Here is a 17,043-nt window from a genome sequence, read left to right on the forward strand (position 1 = left end):
ATGTATGTGAAGACCCAACTCATTGGAAAAAGACCCTGATGCTGGGAAAGTTTGAAGGTAGGAGGAGAAGGGGATGGCAGAGGATGAGATGGTTGGATGGCATCATTGACTCAATGAATGAGTCTGAGCAAGCTCCAGGAGCTAGTGAAGGACAAAGAAGCCTGGCATGCTGCAGTCCACAGGGTTGCAAAGAGTTGAACATGACTGAGTGACTGAACAACAACACACCATTTATGTGCTTTTTAAATCAGATTTTAGTCTAGATGAGGAAACAGAGACATTTAAAGCAAGTTAGAAAATATTGAAATCATTATGTCAAAAAATTGAACATCTGTACCTAGCTAGATTTGTGCTTTATGGACATCATTGTGAATTATGAGGCTGTTGCTGAATTTGGGGGAACTTGGCATTTGTGGCTTATGGTCTTACTGGAAACCCCTTTGGCTGATTTTTGAGTCTGTAATTCATGGTTATGAATTCTGCATTTTTTCTCAAGACCACTGTTGGAATCCTGTGTTCACTGTATAATGAGTATTTTATTTTTAGATGTGGATCACCTACCCAGGGAGCCTGTGGGAAGGTGGGTAACGAACTATATCTGGCACAATTCACAAGTGCCAGAGAAAGTGCTGATATCCAAAGAAACCAAGAGTGACCACTATTTAACTGCAGAGATGATCTCTCTCCTGTAAGATGGCACTTTAAATTGTGTATATTTTATCATTTGGTCATCTCAGCAATGAACAAAGATCCAAGGTTTACCCAAGCATGCTTATTTTCTGTCCCTAATTCTTGGGTTCATTTGTTTAAATGACGGGAACCTGTCAGGCCAAGGGAATTACTGTGCTGTCTGGGAGTTTCATTTAAAAAAAAACTCCAACACACTGGCGACTAAATAATAATACTGTTTACACAAATATTTGTTGTGTGGTCATTTCATCAGCTTTTGTTACCTTATCTGTTTTAAGAAGAAGTGCATAAAATTCAAAATCCATCATAGAGAAGCCGATTATCAAAAGCTGTCTTTAGAAATCCACGGCACTTTTACGGATAGATTATGTTAAAAAAAAAAAAAAAGACTCAGGTTAGAGATACTAACTGATGAGTTTCTACATAGAATATATTTAAAAAAGCATATTAACACCATCTACCATTTCTTCAACATCCTTTAAATGCTGCTAGTGTTAGAAGGTTGGACACTGAGTATAGCTTTCTTTTTCTTTCTTTTTTTAGCTTAGAAACTAGTAGCAGAGAACAAGGTAGCTGAATTCACGGTTCATTCTGCAGTCATGCACGTTTCAAACGGCTCCTGAGCTGTTTATGCTACACATGCTCGCTCGTACCCACAGAGCTGCGGGAACAAAGATACAGTGTGAATCGGAAGGACGCAGGGAAGGTGGCCGGAGAGGTCCGCCCGGCTGGAGGGCTGGGCATGGGGAGGCGAGTGTGTCTGAGGACAGTGTGTGCAGGAGGAACGCGCGGTTCGTCCCCCACGAGTGCAGTGTTCGACGACCAAGAAGCCCCTTCTTAGAAATCCCTGATAAGATCCACGCTGGCGCAGCGTCTCGCGGCAGCCGGAGGCCGGGCGGGACAGCCTCGGGGCAGCGCCGCGCGCCGCGGCAGGGATGCCCGGCGCGAGCCGGCGGGGCGGGTAACGGGCGGCCGGGCGCCTTGCTCCCAGCCCCAGGCGGCGCCGAGCCCGACCCACGCCCCCTCCGCCCGGGGCCGCCGCAGACCGCGAGGGCGGGGCCCCGAGCTGGGCTTTCTTTTTTGGGCAAACTTTCGCCACGTGAACCGCCCCCCATTCACTGCTGCGCCAATCGCGCGGCGCGGACGGATCCCGAGCGGGGCCACAGCGCACCGCCCCCTGCGCGCCGTGCGTGACGTGCGGCGATGGCGCGCGGAGCCGGACGATGAGCAGCGGCCGCGCCGGCGCCGGCCACGGACATCAGCGCGCCGCGCGCAGCGCCAGCGGAGCCGAGCGCCCGGGGGGCGCCGCGCGGGGAGCCGAGCCGGCCGGGGGGCGCGGGGCGCGGGGCGCGGCCGGGGAGCCGCGGCCGGCGCGCGCCGAGCATGCTGCGCCCCTGAAGGCGGGGGCGCGCGAGCGGGGACCGAGCGCCGGCGCGGGGCCTGCGGACGGCCCGCGCTCCGCGATGGGCACGGCGGGCCCGCCGCAGCCGCGGCGCTGCCCGGGCGGGGGCCGCGTAGGGCGGGCTGGCCTCGGCGGGCGGGCTGAGGGCGCGCGGAGCGGCGGCGGCGGCGGCGGCCCGGCGGGCGGAGCGGCGCGGGCATGGCCGTGCGCGGCCGGCGCGCCTGGCTCAGCGTGCTGCTCGGGCTCGTGCTGGGTTTCGTGCTGGCCTCGCGGCTCGTGCTGCCCCGCGCCTCCGAGTTGAAGCGGGCGGGCCCGCGGCGCCGCGCCAGCCCCGAGGCTTGCCGGCCCGGGCAGGCGGCCGCGGTGCCCCTGGCCGGCGGGGCGCGCGGGGATGCGCGCGGGCAGCGGCTCTGGCCCCATGGCGAGGCCCAGGATGGCGTCCCGCGCGACAGGAACTTTCTCTTCGTGGGAGTCATGACTGCACAGAAGTACCTGCAGACCCGCGCGGTGGCGGCCTTCAGGTGAGTCCCCGCTCCCGGGCGGCGTCCAGCATCCGAGCGCGCTGCCCCGCGGCCCGCCTGCGGCGCGCGTCTTTGCCTGCTTCCCAGACCCGGTGCTCGCTGGGCTTCCGTGGGGCCGCTGTGCCCCGCGGGGCGTGCCGGGCGTTGGCAGCGGGCTCAGGGGCGGTATAGCGAGCGCAACGCTCAAAAGCAGGGGCTTTGGGGTCCAGTGGACCAGCTTGGCCCCTCTGGGTGTAGTCTTCACGCGAACTTTGTGCTCCGCGCTTCATCTTTTCTTGTCCAAGTCCTTTCTTTTGTTGAAAAAGCACGACTGAACATTTCCAAACACCCATAAGAGTGTTTGGAAAACTCAGCACAATGCTGGTGATAGTGGTGGCAGCGGGGTTATTATTCGAGTCTCTGAAAGCTGCACTTTTGGCCTTGCAGAACTAGAGCCTGTGTAAGTTAATTTGGTTAGAGGCCTTCCACTTGCAGTTTTCACTGCTGGAACCATTCTGGTAAATGGAAGGGGTACACGCTGCACACTCAACCCCACCAGACTGGAAAAAGAACCTTTGGGAAAAGCAGTTCTTGGCTCATGGTAGATTTGTTAACTAGCCCAATTTAGTGACGTGTGTGTTATCCGGTATCTGGGTCCTAGTTGGCCATATGAGTCAGAAAAGTGGCTGGAATCATGTTCAGGATTAACAAAGGGATTAGCCAAAGTAATCTTTAGAAGAGTGAAAGAGAGATGATATTGGAATGAATTTGAGGTAGAAGAAGGATGTATTAATAGATTCAGTAAAGAGATTTAATGGAAACCTTATATGTGTGAAGTACAGAAACGCTTACTCTACAGATAAGATTTGGTATTCATCCAACCACAGAGCAAACCAACCTGAGAGGTCTGCTGGGAATGGACTCTTAGAGCAGTCATTACTGAGCGAGGCCAAGCTGGTTGTTGTTGGTTCTTAATTTATAACCATCACCTTTATAACTTCAGCTTTTAACTGTAGTCCTGGACTAAATTTTCAGGCATTAGATGTTGTGAGGAGAAAAGCATATTTGGGTCTCCGTTGCTCTAGAGGAGGAGGTAAAGGGTTGAAAAGGAAGGTAGAGAGCAGGAGAGAATGTCTGCCTTTTCAGTGCATTGATTCCCCATTCCTGTATATTTCCACTGGATCTTGTTTAAGTCCATGACCTAGGTTCTGCCAGAAGGAGACTGAGTGCCTGAAAAGGTTAGAAAAGGTAGCATAAATTTGACTAAGATCATGACTTGGGAACAAACATGCAGATCATGTTTTTCTCCCAGATCTGTTGAATTAGGTGGAGTTGTGCTTTTTGTTGTTTTGTGGGTTTTTTTTTTTTTTTTCCTTTGAAGTATAGTTGATTTACAGTGTTTTAGGTGTACATCAAAAAAGCATTTGATTTTTGGGAAAAAAAAAAGGAATATATAATCAGAAATTGAGGGTGAGCTGTATACATTGTTTACAGTGTGGTTTTTAAAGTAAATCTATATGACTCCAATTCGGTGACAAGTTTTTTGAAATCACAAGTTTGGGACAGTTACCAAAAGTGGTTTGTTCAAATAGGGGACATGTAACTCCCTGCCCCCCAAGCAAATACTTTTTCATAGATACAAAATCACAAACTAGAAGGGGTCCTGGTAACACCAGCAGTACTCAGAAAATGGTTTGCAAACTGGATACTATTTAACACTTGGAAATGATCTTCCCCAAACCCATGCTTGAGGCTCTATGCTTGGCCTCCTTTCCAAATCTCCTACCTCATCTTTCTTGGATGTAGGATTTTATCTCATTGTTTATTTTCTTTAAGGCAGCTAGGGAAAAGTAAAAACATAATTTGTCCTCTGGCCCTTCTTTGTGGAAGCTCTGCCTTTTTGATAAAACCCTTACCAGGAAACGGTATATTCTGTTCAGTCATTCTGTCAGCTTTCCTGCATACTTCTTCTTGTATCTCTCTGATCTTAAGTAGTCACATTAGTTGGAGCCTGGGGGTGGACCCAGCCTTTCTGGTTAAGGTCCTCTCCTCCTCAGCCTGTCAACATTGTGATTAGACTGGCTGTAGGAGATGACACAAGACGATTTTAGCCTTAAGGAACTTTTGGGGAAAGCCAAAATTGGGATGGAGGTTATAGGATGTAACTTATAATTATGGCTTTGCTGTGCTTTGCAGCCTGGGCCAAAAGTCCACACTCAGCTTTTAAACTGGAAATTTCACGCGGTATAAAAGTTGGCTTGAATCTTCTAGCACAGGGTAGAACTCTAGTTTGGCACTGAGTTCTACATTTCCGCTGAAAGGTGAATACGTTCTTTACCTTAGGAAAAAAAGTCAATGTTTTTATTTTTGTTTATTAAAGTAAAATTTTTGTTCGGTTTATAGGTCAAAGGAGATGGCAGTGTTTTTAGAAAGATGACACTATGGTGTACTTTTATGCTAGGACGTTGACAGTGTCAGAATTCAGATTTAGGGACTACTAACTGTCTGAGATTCAGAAAGGAGCTATAAAAGCCTTTGAAAAATTCAAGGAGATACACTTGTCTGCACTGAAGTTGGTACACTTATGTGATGGGAGAGCACCATCATTACCAACTCTTCAGCTCTGCCATATGCTTCCAGTGAGGAGAGGGAGCACCAATAGATGTTAGCAGTGCTGCTACTGCTGCTGCTGCTAAGTTGCTTCAGTCGTGTCCGACTCTGTGCGACCCCACAGACGGCAGCCCACCAGGCTGCCCTGTCCCTGGGATTCACAGGCAAGAATACTGGAGTGGGTTGCCATTTCCTTCTCCAATGCATGAAGGTGAAAAGTGAAAGTGAAGTAGCTCAGTCCTGTCCGACTCTGAACAACCCCATGGACTGCAGCCTACCGGGCTCCTCCGTGCATGGGATTTTCCAGGCATGAGTATTGGAGTGGGGTGCCATCGCCTTCTCCGGTTAGCAGTACAGCGACAGCTGAAAGCAGGCGAAGCAAAACTCAGAGTGTAATCTTCAGACAGGCCAGCAGTAGCGCTCCTTCACAGGCTCCGAGCAGATATCATAGCCTTATGTTCACGGGAGTGATCTTGGCTCATCAAAATGATCCCATACACTTAGGATTCATCCCTTTGTTCAACAAATAATGTGCATGGTGCCTTGGGCCTGGACTCTGAATGTTTGGAAGCACAAAAGTGAAGATGCTTGTTCTCATGGAGCTTCTGCTCTAGTGAGAGGGACAGATACTTAAAAAGAGGGCTTCAGCTAGTGATGGTACTGTGGAACAAATAGAGCAGGGTAAAGGCAGGGTGAGGGGATGTCCTCTCTCTGTTAGATGTTTGGGGAACATCTCCGAGAATGTGGTGTTTGGGCTGAGATCTGGGAATGTCATTGATGAGTGTGCTTGGCAGAGGGAAGAGCTGGTAAATTATAAGACAGAAATCAGTTTGAAACTTGAAGAAGATCAATAAAAGAAAGAAGATGTGTGTCTGGTGTCATGGAATTTTACTCTAAGTGAATTAGAAAGCCTTTGGAGGTTTTGGGCTTCCCTGATAGCTCCGTTGGTAGGGAATCTGCCTGCAATGCAGGAGACCCTGGTTCGATTCCTGGGTCGGGAAGATCTACTGGAGAAGGGATAGGCTACCCACTCCAGTATTCTTGAGCATCCCTTGCGGCTCAGCTGGTAAAGAATCTGCCTGCAATGCGGGAGTGTGGGTTCAATTCCTGGGTTGGGAAGATGCCCTGGAGGAGGGAAAAGCTACCCGCTCCAGTATTCTGGCCTAGAGAATTCCACGGACTCTATGGTCCATGGGGTTCTAAAGAGCAGGACACAACTGAGCGGCTTTCACTTGGATGGTTTAGATGGGAAAGGGAGGGGCTTGCATTATATTCTGAAAAGTTAATTCATGCTATTGTGTGAATAGGTTGTGGGGGAGCAAGGAGCTATTAGGTGGTCTAGGTGAAGATGGTTGGGATGGAGAGAGGAGCATGGCCCAACGATATATGCAGGAGCCAAAGTTGGGGACGTGTTGACAAAATGCTTTAGAGGCCGTGAAGCAGAGAGAAATTCAGGATAATTTCTAGGATTTTGCCTTGAAAGAAAGGGTGGGTGGCGGTGTCATTTATTGAGATGGGGAAAACTAAAGGAGGAATGAATTTAGGGGGAAGGAGGTTAAGTCAGCAGAAATCTGGTTTTGTACAGGAGCAGGTGGATGTATCCTTAGTTTTATAAATATAATGAATTTTAAAAGGAATTGAGAACAGGTTTATATCTGAAGTGATTACAGTGTTGGAACTCTGAAGCTGTCTTAAAGTAAAATTCCCTTAGGGTTCTGGATAGCGTGGTGTTCTACAAGTCAATATGTAAGATTTTTTTTTTCTTTCACTCATCTGCAAAGTATTTGTATTCTAGGTAATTTCACTTTAAAATGGTTCTGTGATTCTTCTAAAGTAATTTAGTGTGCTGGTTAGTGATAGTTCATTGGAGTCTCCGGCTGGGTTCATTATGTTTTACTGTTACTAGATGCAATTTTTTTTTCCATGTTTTTCTTCGTTACATCATTTGATATGCCGAAGTTAGATGTTCATGTCGTTCAGTCTCTTCCTTTCAGGAAGCGCAGAAAGTTTATTGCCCTGGAGAGAGTTTTTTTTTTTTTTTGACCGTGCTTCTCAGCTTGTGGGATCTTAGTTCCCCAATCAGGGATCACAGCTACTCCCCCTGCATTGGAAGCGTGCAGTCTTAACTGGTGGACAACCAGTGAAGTCCCAAGATTTTTTTTAAGGAACATTTTTCTCATTTTAGAAGGGGTACAAATCATCTCACCATCATTTTCACTCCAAAGGATACATTGTCTCAGCACCACCTGTTAAATAAGCTCCCATTTCCCTACCAATTTGAAATGCCATCTTCATCATACTCAAGATTCTTGGGTATGTTTTTGGACTTCCTGTTTTGTTTCATTGATCTTTCTGTCTGTTCTTGTTCCAGTACCACCCACTGAAATTATTGAAGATTGAATAATATTTTAATATCCGGTAGACAAGTCCCCTTTGTTACTCTTCTGTTTCAAACATTACTTGGCTACACTTACCTGTTCTTGCTGAGAGAGTTTTGGTGTGCTTTGGATTTTTTTTTTTAATTAATGGTTTGATTTAAAAAAAATTGTATTTAGATTCAGTCCATTTTTATGCCCTGAACACTAAACTAATACAACACTATCTGTTTATCCTGACTCTTGCTTCCCCTGAGCTGAACATGGGGAACTGATTTGTTCTTTTTCTCAGAATAGAGAGGTGGCTGGTTTCCCTTCTTTGCCCCAAGAGTGATAAAGGGCGCTCTTAAATATTAGCGTCCGTTTATAGGGAATTATGGGAAGAAAGATCGAGAAACACTAGCTTTAGATACAAGAATCTTATTGCAAGATGTTTTATCAATTAATGGCCTCTTCCTAATGTTTTAAATGAAGGCAGACTGTTCCTTTTACCAGTCTCCATGAGCAGATCTCAGAGTTCCTTCTTTTTTGAATGCTGTAAACCATGTTTATCTTGAAACAGTTTAGAGTAGTGCTTGCTTTCTCAGAAGTCAATTTGGCAAAAAATTACTGAAAGCCTTCTATAGTCAAAATAATTAACATGTAAGTGAACTTTTGGGGGCACAACCCATTTCACATTATAAATTACCTGTATAAGAATACTGATGAAAATTACAGTCCTGAAAATTAGTTTAATGTTATATATCATGGTTCCAGATCTCGATGTCTTCAAACAGAATATTCCAAGGATGGTTTGGTTTTCAATAGAAGATATACACAATTGTGTTTTTGTTGCATTGGCAATTTCATTTTTCCCCATTCGTTAGTTAAGCTGCAGTTTTTGAAAGTAGATTAATAATTCCATTCTTGTGGAATTAATTGTCTAGGGAAGGAAGCAAGCAAATGCTACCACTGAATGATAGGGCTCGCAAGGTGCCTGGACTTGTTACTGTGTGGGTGCAGAAGAGAGAGGTCTGCATTGACTTACGAAGGGGATTGAGGAAGGTCTCCCTCGTCTTACCCCTCTTCCCTTGCATAGTCTTGAAGGATGAGCTGGAGTTTCTGGGGCAGACAACAGGTTCCTGGAAACTTGAAATAGCAGGAGGTAGTGAAGGGATGATGAGAAAGAACAGTTCATGGGACTGGGAGCTGAGACCTAGCAATTCTACTAGGGATGCTTCCGAGGGAATTTAAAAATGTGCTCAAGTATGTATTCTATGAAGTGGGAATTACACGAAACTTTGGTGTCCTGCATTAGGAACTATGGACCATGATTGATTTCTCTAGTTTGTCCATTTTGTGATCTGCTTCTCTAATCTTTAAAAATACTGTGGCTGAAATATGTTTATTGGAATGAAGAAAAGTTCATAATATATCTAAATGAGAGTAGGTTTTAAAACTGTATGCCAAGTATGAGACCATTTTTAAAAACAAATGAAATGTTTCTTTTTCTGTGATATAGAAAAGAAAGTATAAAAGATATACATACCGTGATGCTGAATGATTTTTCATATTCTTGGCACTTTCTGTATTTTTGAGTTTTTCTGCAGTGAGAACTTATTTTATAGTGAAGCTACATAACTACAAGTTTTTAAAAAACAGAGAGGTGACAGCTCTTGGGAGGAAGTATGAATGCAGTTTTGAGTGTGTTAATTGCTGGTACCTGCAGGACTGCTGGGCACAGGGGGCATGTTGGCTGGGGCTTGAAGTCAGGGCCATTCTTGTTTCAGTAAATGACAATCATTCCTGCCCCCAAATGTAGGGATAACACGTTTATGTGGAGTTACTATAACTGTATGTCATCAGTTACTGTATCTGTACACTTCCAGATGATACTGAGGAGAGTCAGGTGACAGCATTTTTAATGTGAGGGCTTTTGTGTATTCATAGTATTCTCTTCCTCCGTCTTCTGGTTCTGGATGAAATTGAAGGAATGAGAAACTTAGTTATGATGTAAAAGAAGCGGAACTGGGGCTTCGCTGGTGGTCCAGTGGTAAAGCATCCGCTTTACAACGCAGGGGACACCGGTTTGATCCCTGTTCTGGAAAGATCCTCCATACCATGGAGCACCTGAGCCCGAGCCTCCGCAGTGGAAGCCACGGCGGTGAGAAGCCTGTGCCCCGCGACAGAGAGCCGCCCCTGCTTGCCACAGCTGGAGGAAACCTGTGTGTAGCAACAAAGACCCTCCACAACCAAACGATAAATAAATCTTTTTAGAACAAGGTAGTGAAACTGTTCACCTCACCTTAATTGTCATGAACTGAAGCGTTCGTGGCTACTATATTTGTTCTGTAGTTAAGTATTTTTCTGTGGATGATTAAAAATGAGGTGGTCTGCTCTGATTTGATGTCAACTCTGGGCTTGCAAAGCCTGAGGATGATTGAAAATGTAGCTATTAATGCCATTAAAATGATTGCTTTGTAATTGAACCTAGATGCAACCTAATACTAGAAAATAATTGGGCAGGATTTGGAGTGACAGAGGGACCCAAAGACAGAATGAAAGTTTCAGGAAGTTAGTTTTGAATGAAGTCTTCTGGCATTTGAAATCAGCCCAAACTACGAAGGTATCCTTCGATGGGCAGGTCTTAGCCAGGCAGACAGATAACATGGCAGGCAGTGACTGAAACGGGTATAAGGCTGCTTCTCCCTATCTGTGATGCCTGTTTTCTCAGCTGGGGCTTCCCTGGTGGCTCAGATGGTAAGGAATCTGCCTGCAATGCTGGAGACCTGGGTTCAATCCCTGGGTTGGGAAGATCCCCTGGAGAAGGACATGGCAACCCACTCTAGTATTCTTGCCTGGAGAATCCCCATGGACCGAAGAGTCTGGCGAACTGCAGTCCATGGGGTCGCAAAAAGTTGGACCCGACTGAGCGACTAAGCACACGCACACAGCAGAGGAGGAGGGACTGCAGAAGTGTGAGTGATGACCTGGGAGAGCAGTGTGAGATGAGCAAGGCAGCGAACGTGTTAGAGTCAGACCTCACTGGTGGCCTGGCTTCCACGTTTTTAGCTGTGTGATCTTGGGCAACTTACTTACCTGGCTCTGAGCCTGAGTCTCCTCTGTAAAATGTGGGTCTCAGTACCTCTCGCATCTCGTGGCGTTGTTGTAAGGTCGAGTGTCTGATGCCCTCAGCATGCACTGCCCCTTACGCCGTAACTGTTGCGTTGTTGATGATTGTGAGGCAGGCTTGATGCCAGGGAGCACTCCAGCAGAAGACGACGACTGGCTTCACAGGAGTTGGCTGTGGGTTCAGGGTAGTTTCAAACAACACTGATTTTTTTTTTTTTCCTTAAAATTACATTTGAAAACTTAATTTTGTTTATGCATGGTTAAGAATTAGTTGTGTGTTTACCCTTTTTAAGTGTAAGCAGCAAAATATAAACTTATAGCTTTCTAAAAGTAGCTAAGACTTGAAGCTTGGAAATGGACCACAGGATCAGAATTTATCTTCTGCTATTAACACTCCAAATTTTAATTCTTGTGTTTCATGGATGGCGTATTTGTGGTCTCTGTTGGTAAGTGTTTCTGTTGTTTGCTGTGAACCTAGGCTCAAAGGGCAGATTGCTCTTAATACCGTGGTGCTGCCTCCTGGGCTTCTGCCCAGGCTATTGTTGAGGTGGGAAGCTGTCACCCACCCTCCAACAGCTTTATTGAGTGGGGGAGCTCTTTAATGTTTGCTTTTAGCTTAAGTCTGGTTTTCAGGATTAATGGTCAGTGGTCTAATTTGATTTTTCCTTTAAAAAATTTTCCCAACATTTGTGATCCCTGTTATATACTTCCCCACCCGCTTCCAAAAAGACTTTGAGATTGCTCATGTCATACGGTCATAGCAGCGAGGCAGTTAAACATTTAAAAATAGGAAGCCACATACCCGGAAACCACATGCATAGAAGAGGGAAGCTGCAGCTCAGTACTCTGACTGCAGTGCTCCTGGAGGTAATGGGCTGAATAGGCTTGTGGTCTCCTGCCAGGGACATTCCTTCAGTTCCAGGAGAGGCTGTGAGTCCTCACTGGGTAGCCTGCCTGGGAAGCCCTCCTTGTTCTCCAGGCCCCTGTCTGCTCTGACTGGCAGTCTAGAACTGTCCTTTGTGGACTCTCTTGGGAGGTTGAACTAAGGCTGCTGCTCCATCGCGTTGTGCCTCCTGTAAGGGTGCTCTGTTCCTTTGCTCCATTTCTTTGCCGTAGACACAGGGGAGAAACTTCCTTGGGGTCTTAGTATCTAGAACCATTATCTCACTTGACCCTGAACAGTGGGGCCCAGTCTTGTGACTCCTCTTGGTTGCCTGCTGAAAGGCTTACAACTAAATTTGGCGCCGTGTTAGCAGACATAGAGGACGTGTGACAACTGATAAGGTCTCGCCCCTTGAGCTCACTGGGTAATCATGGTCCGGTACTGAGGTGGGCAGGCAGCCCTGACCCTGATTTTGTCCTCTCTGCTACAGGTACCACCTTCATGCCTTGCTCCAACTTTCCTACTTTTGTTTTTCTTTTGCCTAATTTTCTTGATTATTCTTTTCATCTTGTATGCATTTTGGTTAAGTTGTCTTAAATCCTTTCTGTAATAGGGAAGAATATAAATGTGTACATTTAATTACACAAGCATAATTACAGGAGCCAAACATCCTGGAGTGTGAAGTCAAGTGGGCTTTAGGAAGCATTACTACAAACAGAAAACTAGTGGAGGTGATGAAATTTCAGCTGAACTGTTTCAAATCCTGAAAGATGATGCGGTTAAAGTGCTGTACTCAGCATGCCAGCAAATTTGGGAAACTCAGCAGGGGCCACAGGACTGGAAAAGATCAGTTTTCATTCTAGTTCCAAAGAAGGGCAATGCCAGAGAATGTTCAAACTACTTCACAGTTGCACTTATTTCACGTACTAGCAAGGTAATGCTCAAAAATCCTTAAGCTAGGCTTCAGCAGTATATGAACTGAGAACTTCCAGATGTCCAAGCTGGATTTAGAAAAGGCAGAGGAACCAGAGATCAAATTGCCAACATCTGTTGGATCACAGAAAAAGCAAGAGAATTCCAGAAAAACATCTGCTTCTGCTTCCTCGATTAGAATACCTTACCTGCCTCCTGCGAAACCTGTATGCAGATCAAGAAGCAACAGTTAGAACCAGGCATGGAATAACAAGCTGCTTCAAAATCGTGAAAGGAGTACGTCAAGGCTGTATATTGTCACCCTGCTTGTTTAACTTCTGTGCAGAGTGCATCATGTGAAATGCCAAGCTAGATGAATCACAACCTGGAATCAAAATTGCTGGGAGAAATATCAATAACCTCAGATATGCGCATGACACCACCTTTATGGCAGAAAGTGAAGAGGAATTGAAGAGCCTCTTGATGAAAGTGAGAGGAGAGCAAAAAGCTGGCTTAAAACTCAACATTCAGAAAACTAAGATCATGGCATCTGGTCCCATCACTTCATGGCAAATAGATGGGGAAATGATGGAAACAGTGACAGACTTTATTTTCTTGGGCTCCAAAATCACTGGATGGTGACTCCAGCCATGAAATTAAAAGACTCTTGCTTCTTAGAAGACAAGCCATGACCAACCTAGACAAACAGCATTAAAAAGCAGAGGTATCACTTTGCTAACAAAGGTCCATCTAGTCAGAGCTATGGATTTTCCAGTAGTCATGTATGGATGTGAGAGTTGGACCATAAAGAAGGCTGAGCGCTGAAGAACTGATGCTTTTGAACTGTGGTATTGGAGAAGACTCTTTGAGAGTCCCTTGGACTCTCAAGGAGCTCCAACCAGTCCATCCTAAAGGAAATCAACCCTGAATATTCATTGGAAGGATGGACTGATGCTGAAGCTCCAATACTTTGCCCACCTCATGCAAAAAGCCAGCTCGTTGGAGAAGACTTTGATGCTAGGGACTACAGAGGGTGAGATGGTTGGATGGCATCACTGACTCAGTGAACATGAATTTGAGCAAACTCAGGGAGAGAGTGAAGGACAGGGAAGCCTGGCATGCTGCAGTCCATGGGGTTGCAAAGAATCGGACATGACTGAGGGACTAAACAAACAAACAAACCTATCAATTCGTAGGGGAAAACTGTATTCTCCCTTCCTTCCTTGACTAGAAATTACAAAGTGATTTGATCATGAGTCCTTTCAAACTTACACTGTAACCATCAAACCACATATGTAATAATGATTCGGGGCAACTCACAGAAAATCTCCACTTATTTATAAAACTTAATATAACTTTTAAAGCCTAGAAAATGTGAAAGTACTCAATCTTACTCCATTTTTCTCTTAGTTTTTTTCCCATTAAATAGAGTAAAAAGTATCACACAAGTAAAATTATCTCATGTCAAGTTCTATTTCTTTGGATGCTTTTTAGTTTGAAGCTTTCCCTTGGACTTAAAATTTTTTTTCTGTAACTGTATTTGTTGTAGAAAACATGAAGAAAAGTAAATCCCTTCTGATCCTCTATCCAAAAATAACTATTGTAAACACTTTGGGGTAGAGTTGTTCATTATTTTACTTTGTGTGTGTACTTTTGTTCCCCTGTTACTCCATATCACAAGTATTCTATTGCTTGCTTTTAAACTTAGCTACATGAATGTGTACCCAGGACAGTACTCATGCTGTAGATGTGGTTTTGTACAGAAATGTATTTTATGTAGTTTTTCTTAAAGTGACATAAATAGAGATGGAAACTGTTATTAAATCCCAATTCAGCAAAGGCATTCCTCAGCGAAGCTAATGTTGTGCAGCTGCGTGACCTCACTGTGATTTAACTCGGTATAGGGGTAGGGTTTAGAAGCCTGGAGGAAAGGAGGATTATTGGCTTGGCATTCGCAGATTTCAGTTATCTTGTCTGCTTTAGCAAGAGTTGGTTATCAGCTCATTGGAAAGTGAGCTTTCTGGCAGGGACCCATTCAGATGTTCTGTGGTTTGAATTAAGTAGGAGCTCTTTCCCCTCAGTTACAAATGTGTTGATGGCAAAGTTGATGTTTGCTTATGAAAATTAAGGATGCTAACCTGTTTCTGTCTCAGAAAGGGGAGGGCAGTTTGCTTCTTCAGTAGCATTTTCTTCATTTCTTTGGAATTATGGATGCCCTCACCTTGGTTCCCCGAGGGTGATGAATCATGATTTGTGTTCCAGAACTCTTTAACTTTATGGAGCTAGTTAAGCTAAAGGTATCCTAAGTTAAAAGATCGTAATTTATCGAGATTAAAGGATTTACAACAACTCCATATTGAGAGATTTCCCTCAAATCACCAGCCATCTAAGCAAAAGGGCAGCATGAGATTCCATGGGTTACCTGAGGAAAAGATAATAATGGTTGGTGTTACCTTAAACTGCAGAGAGGCTTTCAAAGATGGTTTGAAGTTAGATTGTCTGTTTTTAAAATTAATTGCTTGCTCTTCCTGGACACATTAACGCCATTTCAGGTTACAGTTCAAGTGTTAATCACTTCACTGATGGTTGTGCCGCTAGGGCTTCCATCTCTGTATTCTCTGTGGGGCAGCCATGGGAAGCAGAGCCAGACCAAATGGGTTTTTATTCTGTTTAGTATGAAGGATTGCGGTGTTTTAAGTGAGAGCGCTTTTAAAGTTTAGTCTTTTTAGACTTGCACCCTGATGTTGTCTTGAGGTTCATAATATGATAGAACTTGTCCTATAGCTTCAGTGTCCGGTTTTTAGCCAGAAACAAGAGAAGCAGCATTCATCTCCCTGCTTTCACTTTGGGGTGTAATCTTGAGACCGACTATTCTAAATTCAGCCCACAGTTTCCTCTCTCTCTCATTTTTATTTCAGTACCTTATTTTATTTGCAAACTCTTGTCTTCCCTAATGAGTCACACCTGCATACTTGCTTATCTCACGCCAGGCTGGCGTTTTTAGGTATAATAATCCACTTAACCCTCACCCCAACCCTACAAAGCAGATATTTTTTATTATCTCCGGTTCACAGATAAGGATAGTGAGCCACAGAATATTTTGCCCAAAGTGAAGGCAGGATTTTCATCCCAGCAGCCTGAATCCTGAGTCCACGCTTTTAGCCGTCACACACCATATTGTGTCTCGAGAACAGGTTTTTCCTGTGGAGGTGGACGTTGTCTTACAGCCCCTGTATTCCAGATAATCCCATGATGCTTTAGTATTTTAATGGCTTGTGGAATTGACTACTTTAGTACTACTTTGAACTTGGTCTGTGTTGTTAATCACAGAAGCATTTGGGTGGAAGCTAAAGCTAAATTGATTTTATTCATTACCCTTTTAAAATCAGCTGTGAGATACTACAGACTATTTAGCTTTAAATTGCATTTCAGAAGTAGCATGAATGGTAGTATATTTCAACTCAAGTATCATGTGGATTTTACCTCTTAATAATTGTATTCTGGTTGTGTTTTGATAAAATTGGTTTCTTTGTGCACATAGGAATATTAATGTGGCTCTCTTGGAAATTTTTCAAAGATAAGAAACAAATGGTTTCTTCCCTTTAGCATGCCCACACATGTACAAAGGTATCTTTCAGTCACTTACTTCACACGGCTGAGCAGTGTTTACTGAACACTATTACATGCCAGGGACTGATATATGAGTTATATTTTGTGTAGATTGGGGCTCATTCCCATTTTAAAATGGGCTTTTTCTTTATGAGAGGGTTGATTTCTCTTTAAATTAATTTCCTCATTCCTGCTATGTTTGCATACTTTTCAGGAGCATATCATTTGTAAAAATGTAGTAACCTGGTATATTTTCTATAGTCCAGTCAGGTTTCATTTATGCCAAATTCTTTGTTAAGGGTTCTATAACTGGCGTAAGACCTATAGGTCCATTTTAAATCCATAGGCATTAAGGGAAAAGCACGATCAGGTGGCGCTAGTGGTAAAGAACATGCCAGTGCAGGAGACAGAAGAGGTGCAAATTCGATCCCTGGGTTGGAAAGATCCCCTGGAGGAGGGCATGGCAACCCACTCCAGTATTCTTTCCTGGAGAATCTGGTGGGCTGCAGTCCATAGGGTTGCAAAGAGTTGGACACAGCTGACGCGACTTAGCACTTGTTACAACTACTATACTATATACATTCTAAGATGGGCATTGTTTTCACATTTTAGCATCTCTGAAGTGAAGATGCATTTTACAGTGGCTGGCATTATGTGATTACAACTGGCAGTATAGGCATATCTCATAGTTAACACTGGAAATTTGTAGCTGCTGCAGAAAAACAAGTATCACAAGAATGCAAGGCACACAATTTTTTTTTTTCTTCCCACTGCATATGAAAGTTATGTTTATGCTATACTGTGGTCTTTTAAGTGTGCATATCACTATGTTTAAAAACCAATGTACATATGCTAATTTAAAAATATTTTATTGCTAAAAATGCTAACCATTATCTGAGCCTACAGAGAGCATAAATGTTTTTCGTTGATCTTTCAGTTGTTTTTCACTAT

General features: G+C 44.4%; 1 protein-coding gene across 1 annotated transcript in view; it reads left to right on the plus strand.

The window, feature by feature from the left end:
• The first annotated feature begins 1,997 nt into the window (after positions 1-1,997).
• The window catches only part of CHSY1 (chondroitin sulfate synthase 1), a 90,109-nt gene continuing 75,063 nt past the window's right edge, over positions 1,998-17,043 (plus strand). Inside the window, exon 1 of the mRNA XM_070357917.1 lies at positions 1,998-2,613. Within this exon, the coding sequence (XP_070214018.1) occupies positions 2,291-2,613 (323 nt within the window). The 5' untranslated portion in view covers positions 1,998-2,290. The remainder of the gene's footprint in view (positions 2,614-17,043) is intronic.

The sequence above is a fragment of the Bos mutus genome, chromosome 21 (assembly GCF_027580195.1).
Source record: "Bos mutus isolate GX-2022 chromosome 21, NWIPB_WYAK_1.1, whole genome shotgun sequence".
Lineage (NCBI taxonomy): Eukaryota > Metazoa > Chordata > Mammalia > Artiodactyla > Bovidae > Bos > Bos mutus.